General features: G+C 38.8%; 1 protein-coding gene and 1 long non-coding RNA gene across 2 annotated transcripts in view; one reads left to right on the top strand and one right to left on the bottom strand.

Moving 5' to 3' along the window:
* Positions 1-813: 813 nt before the first annotated feature.
* LOC309512165 lies at positions 814-12,991 on the bottom strand. The gene is made up of 3 exons (XR_014210914.1): positions 12,870-12,991; positions 7,559-7,824; positions 814-1,619 (listed from the first exon to the last, which is right to left on the bottom strand). It is a non-coding gene; the product is annotated as an uncharacterized lncRNA (long non-coding RNA).
* The window catches only part of trabd2b (TraB domain containing 2B), a 56,798-nt gene continuing 50,965 nt past the window's right edge, over positions 9,343-15,175 (top strand). The window contains exons 1-2 of the mRNA XM_082187598.1: positions 9,343-10,013; positions 12,908-13,477. Of these exons, the coding sequence (XP_082043724.1) occupies positions 9,903-10,013; positions 12,908-13,477 (681 nt within the window). The 5' untranslated portion in view covers positions 9,343-9,902. The remainder of the gene's footprint in view (positions 10,014-12,907; positions 13,478-15,175) is intronic.

Genomic DNA, 15,175 nt, shown 5'->3' with positions numbered 1-15,175 from the left:
AGCAGAGGAATCTGTGCTAATCTAATCTAATTAACCATGTGCAAAATCCCATGAACAAAGCCTCAGCAGACTCTAAGCACTGTTTGAAGGGCAGGTCTGCTCTTTAGCTTTCATAGCTGTTTGGTAATCATACAAAAAATCTAACAGAACTGGAAAAGAACAGGGACCTCTGTGATTTCTCATAGAGTTAGGCCTAATTCATCATTTATACTACACGAGTATGCATGGATCTTTTCACAAGTTTCACAAGACAAATTAACGTTAGTTTTTTTTTAGCGTTACATTGATTAAAGCACTCTACTTTTTAGCTCTCGGTCACCATACTAATTACAGTGCTGCTTTACGTTAACAACACATTTCATACGTGCAAGAACACAGTTTTTCCTACTTTAATTTTAATTTACAACATCTAAGGGTCCGTCTGACATTAGAAACCCTTTCCCTCTGCATCAAACATCGGTTCCTTGTTTTATCAGTGTATCACATACCATCAAACTGAGCCAGGATAAACAGGAAAGAAGGGATTATTGCAATTTTTCATCTCCGTCTTTCCTCCTCTTGCATATGGTGGTCAGGCTATGAAATTGTTTCCACTTAATATTTTTTTTGTAAAAATGCTGTTGCAGCTCAAGGGGGATTATTTCCCCAATTACCTACACCGCGGCTCATTTACTGTCTGAGTCCTGCGTCTTCAAAACAGAAGTGGTGTCTCCAAACACTATATGACGACTAAATGAGAAGCGAACACACTGAAGAAGTTGACTGGGTATCAGATATAGCTCTCTCTCTCTCTATATATATATATGGCTTCATCGTTTTATGTTTTAGAAGTCATTTATTTATTTATTTGTAACATATTGTCTGAAACAAGTCACCAAAATTGACCTTTTTACTTCATAAGTAAAGATTTAACATTAGCTGAAACAAGTCACTGTAAGATCAACCTTTTTTGTTTCATAAAATTGACTTTGTACACATTTCTGGCATATAGTGCACAAGCAGTCCTGCATGCTACTTAAAAAAAAGTTTAACTTTGTAATCTAAAAATAAATAAATAATAATTGCTCTGCTTCCTAAACAACTTTCCTTTCATATAATATTACAAATCTCTCAATCCGCCCCTTAAATCTGGCTCCAATCTAGCATATAACTCCCTATTTTCACAAGCCAATCAATTCCTCATGGATATAATCAAGTGCCGCACTACAAATTTTTCTCATTGAATATCCTGTTTCACTTGGAAATCCATCAAATTATGGAAATAAAATTGAATTGACCAAAATGACCCTCATGAGCATTTTTAGCAAAAAACCCCCAAGAACTATTTGAATATTTTTACAATTAAATAACATGCTATGCTTATCTTGTGACTTTATGGGTAATATAAATATCTGAGTATGGATAAATTCACTTACGGAAAAATATTCATAGAACTCTCTTCCATTTTTATTGAAAATAGTTTTATCAACTTAACAATGATACATGACGTTTTATCTGTAATCTCACTCATATGAAAGTCAGACTGCAGTACCTGCATGCTTCTCATCCATCCATGCATCATTTAAACCCAACACATGATGATGCTCTGATCGGCTGTGGCTTGTCTTGAAGAGGGAGTTCTGCAAACAGAAACACATAAAAGGGTTTCATAACATGTCTCCATGTGGATGAAATCTGTGTTTGACAGTGGAGTGGAAAAAAGAAAGAAAAACGAAGAGGATGACTGTTGTTTATTATGTCTGAGCATAAGGCACTCATCTCATTGAAATCAAATTGAGGGAAACGCTTCTATATCACGTACAGCATCTGAGATATGATGTAACTCAACACCGGGAAATCTGCAATTCTCTGAGATTGATTTAAGAGGAATCAGGAATCTCATGTTTGATGCCACATGAATCTGGCTGGACCGTGAACGCAGCCATTAATCAAGCTTTCTGCCTTCATACGGGCCTTGCTGTGTTTTTAACCGCCTGTTGAGTGGTGTGTGTTTTAGTTCTTCACCTTTGCCCACACTTAAAACAAACCCCTACAGACTTTAGTGGAGTCCAGCCCAGAGGAACTGAGTCTAGCTGAGGCTTTAGAAAGGCAAGCCCTTGTGGAAAAAGAAGTATAGCATACTTTAAAAAAGTACTCACTAAATGAAAATAATATACTTCTGTCATCATTTACTCACCCTCAAGTTGTGGAATTTCTGTATGAATTTCTTTCACACAAAAGAAGATATTTTGAAGAATGTTGGTCACCAAACGGGCCCCATTGACTTACATAGTATATATAAAAAAAAATAATAAAAAAACTTTAAGTGCAAACTGAACACTTACTGCATGTAATTTACAATTAAATTAAAATGTATTGTGTTTTAAATGCATATTAAATGCAGCTGAACTTTGTTTTGTTTTTTGACCCACTTAAATAGTACGTCTTTATACATATGTCATAATTACTTCTATTGACTTGAATTATGGTTAATGTACTGCCGAATATACTGACAAACATTTATGGTGAAATAAAATGTTAACGTCACGTTTATCTAAACTTGTCATGTAATTAAATATAATTATTTGTAATTACAGTTTTGTGATTATAAAGTTGCAATTTAAAAAATAACTTTAAAAGTAATATCGAATAACAGTTAAAATTATAAACAAGTATACTATATGTGCTTAAGTAGGCTTTAGTCAACACATCAAAATACACGCGTACCTTCAAGTAAAACTTTTAAGATGACATTATTATAAAATGCACCTCATTTTAAAAGTGTACACTTATGACCTTTTATTTCATTAATATTATATTATACTTTTAAGATTTAGTGCACATTCAAAATACAAATATTAGAGTACTTCTTTTACAGGGAACACTTTGATTGACATGAATAAGAGCTAATTAGATTGACATCCAGCATCAGGACCCGGATCAGCCATTCTAAAGACAATATGACCACCTCATCATCAAAGTTATTGATTAATATGATTTTATAATAAATATGATAATGATTTCAACACTACTTTTCGTGCCTGGAAATTTGACATGAATGATTCATTCACATACTTGTATAATTTCTTCCATACAAACATATGTGTGTGAAGTGCGTCTGCACAAACAGGCACGTCAGGCCATGGCCGCTGGCAGGACAATAAGCAAATCAGCATAACGCATGTTTCCTTTTCCTAGGCGTACTGTAGATTACAGTAAAAGCTCAGACACATGCTCAGAATCAGCAAGAGAAGCAGAAAATGAGAACTGAGCTTTTCCTGGAAGCGCCCACACTCATTGTTTTTTTCCGGTTATGTGCCGTTCGTTGGGAAGAGGGGTGGTATGATAATTTAAGGGATGGAGGGTAGGATGCTTCCTAGACTTTATCATGTCCCTACTGACAGCGTCTCTTTGCTTCTGGGTTGAGCCAGAGAGCAACAACTGTTTGTGAGCGGAAATTGAAAACATGTAGCGGAAGAAAGTCGGGATCTGATCGTGCTGTTTACTGACAGCACTGGATGAAAACAAACTGTAGGAAAGCACAACTGTGTTGTCAGAGAGTGCAGAATCTGTCATTGCAACCAAAGGCAGAGCATTTTTTCTTTTTACTTCAACGTCCTTTTTTCGTCCTGAGAAAAGTACTTGCATTTTTAGCATCCCTGGAGAGCTTTGAGTCATTGAAGACAAATTATCACTGAAGATTATTCAAGACAAAAAATGCTGGACAGGATATCTATCTGAGTTTTATTTATCCAGTGAAGTACTTACAGGACATCATCTCTAGTGCAAAATTACACAGACATGACAAGAACGTGATTATGCCAAGACAAGAAAATGATGTAGTTTGACAGAATTCGTAATGCACTTCTCCAAGCTTTTAAAAATGGCATTGCAATTATGTCCACTTGACAGACTGGGGAAGCAGTCCACAACTCTCTCCCATGGCCTGCTGGCCTTCTTTGATTTATCTATGATTGCTGAGACAGAAATAATCATCACAAGCTCAAATCACAGCATGAACACACAAACATTTAAAGGTGCCAACATGAGAGAGATAACCATCAGTTCAGCCATTTTTGCAGGACTTCAAAGGTGCCTTTATACCAACATATGATCTAAAGAGGTTCTTTTGTAAAAACAAATTTTTTTTTATTCTTTGAAAAGTTTGAAAGTAACAGATGGAACTAAATGTTTATTTTCACACCTTTTGCCTTACTTATAGTCACATTGAATATTCGTATTTTTTTATGGAATATTACAGTATTTACAACTTGTAACGACTTATCCGTACAAATAATGTTTTTACAGTTAATGTGCCCTTATTATCTTTAATCAAAATACCTTCCCCTCCCTCTTGTAGCGACATCTCTTCTCTTCTCTGATGACGTGTTTACTGGAAACCCTCCACCTTCCCCAGCTCCACCTGTAGGCTATAGATCTGCTATGGGTAATTCATGTACAATATACTTGCTCACAGCAGCGTATTGCGTATGTATTGGCAGTAGCAAGTCCCGGATATGCTCTGCAACAGCAGCAGCATGGCAGATCTATTCCGCCAAGACCAAATATGAACATTGTCATATCCATGATCATGCCAAACACTCCAAGAGTTGTCATGACAGAAATGTATTAATAAAAATAATAATATATAAATGTATTCATTATTGATTAAAAAAGACTAGGCTTCTTTGTCATATTTTTAACCATGTACACACACACACACACAACATTTCAAAATCTGACAAGTAATCCAGGTCAAGAAACTAAGATGTTCTTTAAGAACACTGGAAAAACGCTGGATAAACATGGTTAAGATTTCACCACTCATAAAAACCCTACACAGTACGCTGCAGCCAGGAAACTGGCCTCTCCATATTTTCTTAGGCAGCTCTCTGGCCACCCCCCACCCATTTCTGCCTTAAACACACACACACAAGTACATTTTAAACAGGAGATGATATACTACATCTAATGGTGTGTCAGTACATTGTGATTGGCAAATTTATGACAATAAATGTTTGCCTGCTTTGGTCAGATTAAGTGCTCCTTCAAACCCTATAATTACATGGTCAGAGAATAAATGATTTACACCGGCTTCGGTATGGAGTACCTTTTCCCTATGGGAAATTCTGGATCCCTGTTGCCAGTCTGCTATGTATTAGCATCTCTTGGATAAGCCGATTTGTGGTGAATGTGAATGAACTGCTGCCTGACAATGATGCCTTAGTTGTTATTTCCATAATATTATGATTTCTTTTGTCCAAATCTAGGCTTCCAGGTCTCAGTATATTAAACCACCACAATCTTTAACCAGCAGTAATTTTGGAGCTCTTTGTACAGTTGCATCATGAATAGATGCAGTTATGCAGTCTATTCAGACTGTAACACTGAGAGACCCCAGTAACAGATGAAGCCATAGCAGGGGTCCCCCACAGATCATCATGCAATTACACACATAATCTCTGATCTAAAAAGAAAGCACTGTTGCATTATGGGAAGCCTTTGTTTGCAAGCTCTTTGATGTGATTGTTCAGTGTTTTCTGAGGTTATGAACACTGTTTTTCCACTCTCTCTCCTACATACATACACTAACAAGTCCGTTAAGCCTATTCCAACATCAAACAAACAAAGCTAAGCAATTCCATCCACAGTTTCCGATATTCCCTGGAAGCAGCCTTTCAAATTCGATCTGTAAGGATTTCCATCATAGTCTAAAAGAAAGCGAACAACCATCCGTCTGTCGCCTTCCAATCTTATCATCATCTGAATCTCTCCACATCCCCCCTCTCACTTTCACTCTTTCTCTCCATCTCTCTCATACTGATTCATGAGATAGCCCGACAGTCTTTGTCTGCGTGTGAGCACACGCCAGGAAAGCACATAGTTCAAACAGTCGTAAACGGAGTCGTTCTCCTTTATTGTTTTTGTAGTTTGCTACACTTTGCTGTCATAACTACACAAGTTATTCATGTTTTGGCATGAAAACTGTGAAATCTTAAACTTTTTTTTCTCTCCTTAGGCTTATTACTAGTTCACTTAACTCAGAGCCTCATGTTTCTTCTAGTGACCCCTAAACGACACTTGCAACCCCCTTCTGTGAGGACCGCTTTGCCCCATACTGTCCTAGGAAATCCAAAATGCTGGAAACCACAACAATACCTCAATATTGACAACAAGGCCGTGTTGTGTTGTTTTTGGTTTGGGCGACAGACAATATTGACTGCAGTATTCTCATGTTCGGCTACAGAACTGTCAGGATGAGCAGCACGGTCTGGACTGAGTGGTTTTCTTTTTAATTTCTTCATAACCCTCTTGCTGGGAACTTTTCCTTTTGTTTGACTTTGTCTTAAGTTACTGAGAGTAGCACAATGGTCGTTTCTCTTAGTTTGTTCTCACAAACTCTTGCAATACCATGAGTGGGCAATAGAGGGCGCCGTTTTAAAGATCAACAAGTTAAACATATTATAATGGACACAGCAGGTAAGGCACCAAAAAGAGATCAAAATTAGCACAGGCTCCCAAATGAACAGAAATGACCTTCAAATATAAATGAAGACATTTGTTCTCGACTTAATCATGATTCATGAGCTCATTCGGGGGAGAGCTGTGAAACGTCAAAGCTTCAGTTCTCGGCCTCAGAAACACAAAAACAAGCGCCTTGAGGAACCTTGAGGTGAAAGACATTACCCACTCCATCATAAAAAGCAGCTTGACGGCATATGAGAGCGCAGACTGGTCTGTCAGCGTGTTTGTTTGGTTGAACGTCCAGTTGAAGGGTTGAGCTTGACGATGAGGTGAATGAATGCAGATACGAACTATGACAGCGCTGTGACCATAAAAAACACACATGCTCTTAGTTTTATGCTTCCCAAGGCATCCATTAAAGAAACAACCAGAACATTAACATTTAACTGTTTTATTTCCACTATCCTAGTGCACAATAAATGTGCTTCAAGCTCTGGAGCAGATCCAGGAATATTCGGCACTTGCCAGCCAAGAATGTGAAAATCACCCTAAGACCCTGAGCTCTTCCCAGGCGTCATTTCAACAGGTAAATGCTTCAGCAGGTGGCCACAGGTGATACAGAAGACATGTACGAAGAGAAAAGATCTCAATAACAGAACACACAATGAGAGAAGGCAGATGTGGGCTCACATTGACATTCACCATGAGAGTAACAGTCAAATAAACCCGCTAAACGGCACATACGGTCAATGAGCCGTAGAAAAACACAATTAAACGGGATTATCTATCATTCAGACTGAAAACTGATTCTCACTGAAGCTCTTACCGTAACTAGAGCACGTGGGGTAAACTGCGAGGAATATTTTAGCTAAAGCCGTTCATTAGCTACTTTACTGTAGCCAGATATATATAATTTAATCGTTCATCAACGCTTGTGATTGAAACATGCTGCTTTAAAACTTACTGATACTGCAGATCATCAAGGCCTGGTTGAGCAGGCTCGCACTCACATAAACAAATATAAGGTTGTAATCAGTGTGGTGTAATCACTGAGCCGACAGAAAATATACAGTAGGTAAGAGCAAGTACGCCGGCGTTGGAGCCCCATACGGACCTGTGGAGAGTCTGGAGAATGAGACGTGATGGAAACACAAAGGGGCTCTTGTGTCGACCCTTTCTGCTGTCACCAGCGGAGCTCTATGTAGCACTTGTTTTGAAGGATCCGTATGATTAATTGCCCACTACTTGACACTGTCACTCGCCCATCCACTCGGACAATAACACGGGTCACGGCACCAGAGCTTGGGACTGCGGAAACACGACAACTGGCTTTCAGCACTGCCATTCATCCACCGGTGTTACTGGCCGGAGTGACACATCCTTAAGACATGGAATGAAAAACAAACTTAAAATATATTTTTGCAGGCATTACTTCCTACAATGTTTGGATCCATTAATCATAGCTACGCCTGCGATCCAGTACACGTCAATGCAAAAATGATTAGAGGCAATAGCCAAAACGCATTACTGTCAAATAGATTGTGACAGTGATGAATTGAGGGTAAACAGTACAATATGTCAAAAACGAAACATTTAAACAATAAAAGACCCTGATGACATTTACAAATTCATGAAGAACGTCGTTTGTGCTGTAACATCTTCGGAACACAAATGAAGATCTTTTTAATGAAGTCTGTGAACTTTCTGTTCCTCCATTGACAGCCTACGCAAATACCACTTTCAAACCCGAGAAAGGTATAAAGACATGATTAAAGTAATCCATGTGACTCCAGTGGTTTAACCTCAATTTTATGAAGCGCAAGTGACACACAATTTACCACTTTATTTATAAAATATTAATTTCCAAAGCGTCTGCTCTCGCGTCAACACGTGTCGGAGATTAATATTTTGTAAATAAAGTGTTAATTCGTGTTTTTTGTGCAAACAAAGCACTCACGTCCCTTCATAAAATTGAGGTTAAACAACTGGAGTCACACATATTACTTTAATGATGTCTTTGGTACCTTTCTAGGGCTTGACAGTTGTAGTTGCATAGACTGTCAATGGTAGGACAGAAAGCTCAGAGATTTCATTAAAAATATCTTCATTTGTGTTCTGAAGATGAACAAAAGCCCTACGGGTTTGGACTGACGTGCAGGGTGAGTAATTAATGACAGAATTTTAACTTTTGGGTGAACTAACCCTTTAAGAACCACTGCCGGATTATTTTAACTCCCTGTAAAATATGCAGTTTTAACAGAAAAAGCAGATAGATTAATGGATAAATGCAATTTCACTGTAAAATATTAAAAAATGTGATTATGAAAGTAAAAAGTATGAATTAATATAGCCGACAGGCCTATTTTACAGTGCAAATCTATATTTAACAAGATAATACATGCATATTTAGAGTAATGTTAAAATGTATTTTGTTTAGAAAAATACAAGATATAATTTACAGTGAAACACAATGAAAGGCATATCAATAAAGGCATTCCCATGAGTCCCCACATTACATCACATTCTGTTTATCTAAATTGACTTACTTTTTGAAATTAGGGTGTAACACTTTTTGTTGTTTAGTTAATGCTTGTACTGTCATGCGTGTTACCCTGGATGGTATTTTGTGTAACACTGTGCTAACTATCCATACATTTAATAGTAGCCTCATTGTTCATCACGTGGCATGTAAAATTATGGTGGTTATATTTTAAGGTACAAAGCAGATTTTAGTAATCCAAGTCAGCAGGAATATTAACATTATACCGCAGTAGTAGATGATATAGCTGTATGAAATCGCAAAATATAAGCTAGAGCACAAAACTTCTTCCGTCATGACCGAAACGTCGTCAGGTGAATTTCTGGCGACAAGAGCTGTCCGTTTCACAGCAGATTTAACAGGATATTTTATGGGGTTTACTTCGATTCATGCACATCCATCTAATGAAAAGTCTACATTCATCTAATGAAAAATGCAATATTTTCAATATAGCTACAGGCTAAAGATCAATGCTCTGTTCTATGACCGTCGAAATGCTACACACTCTCGTCCTCTGAAAGAACCTGTTCTCCCCTCCTCTTGTAAAACAAGCAGAGGGGGAAACATTCAAGGCGTTTCACGTTCTCGGCGCAGTTAAGCTGGAAACTTGAGGGGCGCAGCGCAGAGTTTGTGCTCTCCACAGCTGGGCAACTGGACAGAGAGAGAGATAGAGAGAGCGAGAGAGAGAGAGATAGAGAGAGAGAGAGAGACAGGAGACAACGCGAATCTCTTTGATAGTCTGGGGCAGTAGAATGGCGGAGGGGCAGAATGCTTCCCTTTCGAGACGGCAAATGTGAGCTCATTATCGTAACCGGCGTAAAACACTTCATTTGTGCTGTGAAACCAGGAAAAACTTGTAAACAACAGAGGTAACGGAGCTGAGGGAAACGTGAGGTGTCCTGTGCCCTCTCATCTCGAAATGAACTGTCACTCGGGACTACGATGGTTGGTAACTTTATGCGCTTTCTTTCAAGTGGGCTCACCCCGGGACACGCACGAGAGCACGCGGCAATGTGACAAGCCCGTATCGGTGAGTTTGTCTCAAACGCACTTTCTGCAGTTGCTTCGCGCGCAATGCACGCACCTTTGGAGATCCTCGTAAATTACATGTTAACTAGATCTATCTTGAATGATATTATAAACAGTATAAATTGATTCGCTGTTTGATCTTCTCCGCTGCTGGTGTGGGCTATTTTAAAGAGGTGCTTTTATTATCAACAACTGTTTTTTTTCTTTTTTTTTCTCCAGATTGTCAAGACACTATAGGCTAAATCAAAATGAGTAGAATGCGTGTAGGCCTATGTTTAATAAAAGTTTTAGTTGAATAAAATTAAAGAAAATTGAATGAATTAAAAATAGATGCATTTGTTTTATCTGTAGCCATACGATCTTTTTCTCAAACTAAAATTGCATCTGGGTACTAAATTATGATTTTTTAACATTTATTTTAACATAAAACTTTTGCTACTAGATTAAAGTGATCTTCGTTTCTTATTATTTAATTATTCTGCACGATATTGTTCCTCTTCGTATTATTAACAACACCAAATATAGCCTAGGCCTAGATAATATTTTAAAATAAAATAGTTATCATATAAATCCCTATTATAATCGCAATAGAAACAATTATTTGTATATTATTATTATTAGATTTATTGCATTCCAGTTAATAATTGAGCCATAGGAATTTATTGTTTTTAAACAATTATTTTAGTGGCGTCCAGCCAACCGCGTGTCACTTCTTGTCATATACTCGTAGAAATCTGGGCCTGAAAAATGAATTTTTGTGCCAAGTGAAATACCGTTAAACTCTTGCCAGTGCAATGCCAGTTTATGTGTCAAAGGAAAAAGGGGAAGCCCACGGGTGAATAGACTTCAAATGCATTTATATGGGAAAAAATCACTGACCCCCATAAACTGATCAAGTTTCAGTGCGTGAGACGAGAACTGTTAAAGTAGTTATCGAGCATATTTACTTCATTATGATTTGGCAAGTGCGCGAGTCTGTTTAACGCAATTAATGTCTCGCTTTCATCTGAGCCATACAATGTGTTGAGGAGAGAATTCCTCGTCGGTCGGGGTGGAAATCATAAGGAAAGATGATGCATTATATTCCTTTAAAGTAAACATATTGACTATCCCAAATCTTAATAGAGATTCGCACATTCAATAGTGTTTGAGCAGCCTATATTTAGGCTAAAATGCAACAGACTTTGTTAAATATAGGTTACTAATCCGAAAATGAATGCATTATGCACGCAAACGTTCTGCCAATTTACCTCTCTATTTGTTTTGACAATTAATGTTTATCTTTTCCTGGAGATTTATATCATTAATGGCCCCATTGTCCAGGACATGACCTGTGCATTCTTTATGTAATTCATAATGCGCGAGTACTGCGAGGCCTGTTTTTGGTTAAGAAATTACTCTATAAAACAGAGCAGAGGGTCTGCAAATGTGACCGGCTAATACACAATATATTACTTTAGTATAAGCTTCTCTCCAGTAAAGCTGGTCAGTGTTCGAGTCATTTTCACAGGTGTCCATTTAGGCTAATACAAGAGCCGTCGCACGTGGCCATTAACGAACAAGGACTTCAGGCTTGAAGACCTAGAAAAAAGGAATAAAGGAATAGAGCCTATAGCTAAATAAATGCTGACAGCCAAGGCACATTAGCAACATTAACAACAATAAGGATGTCAGGTTACAAATTTAAAAAGATAATATTAAAACATGCAAGTTCTTAGAAATGCATTCGCATTTATGTTGGTTTCATACATTTTTGATAAACATTTATACCATTTAAAAATATATATTTTGATTTCATGACCCTAAAATATCACATATAACCAAGTAAACAGTACTGAAATATTTTATCACTATTTTCAAAAAAATCATTAGGCATATATATCATATTTTTATTTCAGCCATGGAGAGTTGCTTACATTTACTCTATTTGATTTGATCCAAAAAAAGGTAAAACATTTTTTGAATGACATGGGGGTCTTAATGTGTTATTGTCACATGACAGCAAAATAGCTTTCTGCACATAACACCCTCAATAAAAATATTAAAATGTCTAATTCAGATATAATGGAAGAGGTGTATATCCAAGTCATTTCTGTATGAATTGCGTTTCGCAATGTAGGCCTACTTAATAGATCCAGTCAAAAAGAAAAAAAGAGTTGTGTGCAAGTATAAGATACCTGGGGAAGGGGGAACTTCAAAAAATATAGTCAAACATCACTTGCAGTTCTTTCTGCTCTCATTACCATCAGCTCTGACTAGTGGTTAATAAACTCTAAACTGCTCTTTCCTGATCTGAGGTGGATGAACAATTCATTCAAATTAAAGATTGACCGTTTAAGAGTGAGTTGTTCATTGAAGGTTACATTTTACGAGGGCACAGCTATTGACAGCCTCAGCAACTAGTAAATACTTGAGAGTTTCAGAGGGTGCAGAACAGCAGAGGTTTGCAGCTCTGCGGAGTGTAAAGGCCCTTTTTACGAGGAGAGGCACACTGTAAACTAAGAACCCCAGTTAAACATTTCCACCCCAGATTTAATACGGCAGCTCTATCAGTGCACTGGCATGAACCGACTCCTCTGTGATACAGCTACTATACGGTGCTTTTTTTCTCTCAGTTTGACTGTGAATAAGGAAAAAGTTAATGTCTTACTCTGTGGAATCCAGTTAAGATTATTATATCGGTGTCCAATACTTCATCAGTGTGGTTTACTTTGATTCATGCAGTTAAAAAAATGTATTAAGATTTTTTTAAATTATAATAAAATTAAAATATATAGGCTACTTTTCTAAATATAAAGCTATTCGAGTTAAAGGAAATAACCTTGATGTGTTTGTGTCAGTCCAATGCTTTAATTACCTTAAAATCTCCTCTCTATTCCTTTTTTCTTCGTACAGCAGAAAGACATGAACTCATTCCTGTGGACTGTGAAACGGCCTCCTCCTTACCCTCCGTCCTATTTGTTCGGGACAATCCACGTCCCCTACACTCGAGTCTGGGACTACATCCCTGAGAACTCGAAACAGGCCTTCCAGACCAGCACCAATGTATTCTTTGAACTGGACCTCACGAATCCTCTAACCATCTCAAAACTCACCAGCTGCCAGCTTCTGCCCAACGGAGAAAACCTCCAGACGTTACTGCCGCGCGACCTCTACCGTCGCCTCAAGCGCCACCTGGACTACGTCAAACACATGATGCCCTTCTGGATGACGGCAGATCAGCGTGGCCGTGGACTTTATGCTGACTACCTCTTCAATGCCATTGCGGGGAACTGGGAACGCAAGAGGCCTGTATGGGTGATGCTGATGGTGAACTCTCTGACTGAAGCAGATGTGCGGTCGAGGGGAACTCCAGTGCTCGATTTGTTCATGGCGCAGGAGGCAGAGCGTCTCGGGAAGCAGACAGGTGCTGTGGAGAGGGTGGAGGAACAGTGTCATCCCCTGAATGGACTGAACTTCTCACAGGTCAGTGAGCAGGCAACCAGACAGAGAGGCCTGTGTGTGTGTTTTGGCAAGTGTGCATGGGAGATCCGGTGGTTAAAAAAAAAAAGGTGTTGTTATGGATTAAGTGATTATGAATGTCCACCGACAGACCAGAGCAGGGAGGAAATGAGATAAAAGTCTGACAAAAAAAAGTCTGAAACCACTGAAGTTAAATCAGAGGGGGGAGGGAGAGCAGCTGTCAGGTTGATAGATTGGTGTGGAAATCAATGCTGAATAATATTTATGAGGTATAGAGGGAGGAAAGAGAATGACTCTGGCTGCCTGTGGGGTCGCGCTGTCATCTGACACGTCTTGATTATCCTATTGCTGCCTGTCGAATGTAACATTAGAGTGAAAGATGGACAAACTTACCTAATTGCTTGATGATATGCAGGTGGAGGGTATCCAGCTTTTATTTCTGCACTGAAGAAGTGGGTCAGAAATATGTATAGAGCGTAGGAGTTATATTAAACAGGCAGACAGTTTTTGCTTGCCACACACACACACACACACACACATGAATAAATATGTAATTTTTTAAATGTATATATATAAAAAATTCACATCCACAAATTCAACACGGCCGAGAGAGTTTTTGTTCCTTGTGTGACACATATACATAAAAAAAATATACATCCGCAACCTCAGCACCACCAAACCTGCATCAGTGGCAGCAACACAGTCATAAATGCTCACACTGCAACTGAATCTGTGAGTCGGGGCCCCCCGTGTGACAGGCAACAGGGCTCCTGTGCTAATTTGAGAGGGTACAGGGGCAACGTAGCCTCTCCACTTTCATCAGCACCTCCTAACTATGCTGTCAAAAAAGAACATGCCTTCAGGGCCCGCCATACAGCGCACCCCCTGTAAGGAATCGTGGGAAATGTAGACCCAGCTAAGGGTGACAGAACTCTCGTCTTTAATCTGGGAGAGGTCAAAATACCACTCTCATTCCCAGGCTGAGCAAGTCGAAAAATCGTATTTAATGTAGCAGCAAAATAATGCTTTCAGACTGAATGGCTTTTGGGTTTGGATATTTATTGCATCAAATATTTCTTTGAGTATGAGTTTACTTTTCAGCGAATTGTGTTCGTACACTAAATGTGATCAGAATGGGCAGAGCAGATGGAGTTAGGCACTGCAATGTGAACTGTTACAAAGTGCTCTTAATGACTGTAGAAGTCTCTGCTTTAGATTCTGGCGAAGGCTCAGCCAGCGATCCATTTTAATCACAGGGCTAATCAGCAAGCTTTTGAACATCTGAATTTCCTACAGCTTTCCACCCAAAAATAGTCCCAGAAGAAGTAAAGAGCATGAAATGAAAATGACAGGCAAATGATTATGCTGTATTAGAATCTGAAGGATAATTTGAGCGCTGTGCTCGCCTGGAACGCTCAAGCAGGAGTGAGGTCAGACGGCAAGATCATGCGTGGAGGCAAGAAGGAAGGGGTTGGATGATGTGTAGGCTGTGGTGTCGCTGCGAGGCTTAATCTGAAACATGAGCCACGGGATTGTGGGAGATCAGAGTTGGGAATGCTTCCAAATGCCGCTAGCCGGCGTATTAATCGTTCCCAATAAAAGTAACTGCCTACGATATCCTCAATCTTGCAGTGCGTTCTTTCTAGGGGCTTTGTGGTGTGAGTCATCAGTTGTCACTGGCATTAACCTCCTTGGCCTTTA

The sequence above is a fragment of the Leuciscus leuciscus genome (genome assembly GCF_965113295.1).
Source record: "Leuciscus leuciscus genome assembly, chromosome: 13".
Lineage (NCBI taxonomy): Eukaryota > Metazoa > Chordata > Actinopteri > Cypriniformes > Leuciscidae > Leuciscus > Leuciscus leuciscus.
The sequence above is the reverse complement of the archived record's forward strand: the minus strand, read 5'-3'. Positions and strand labels throughout refer to the sequence as shown.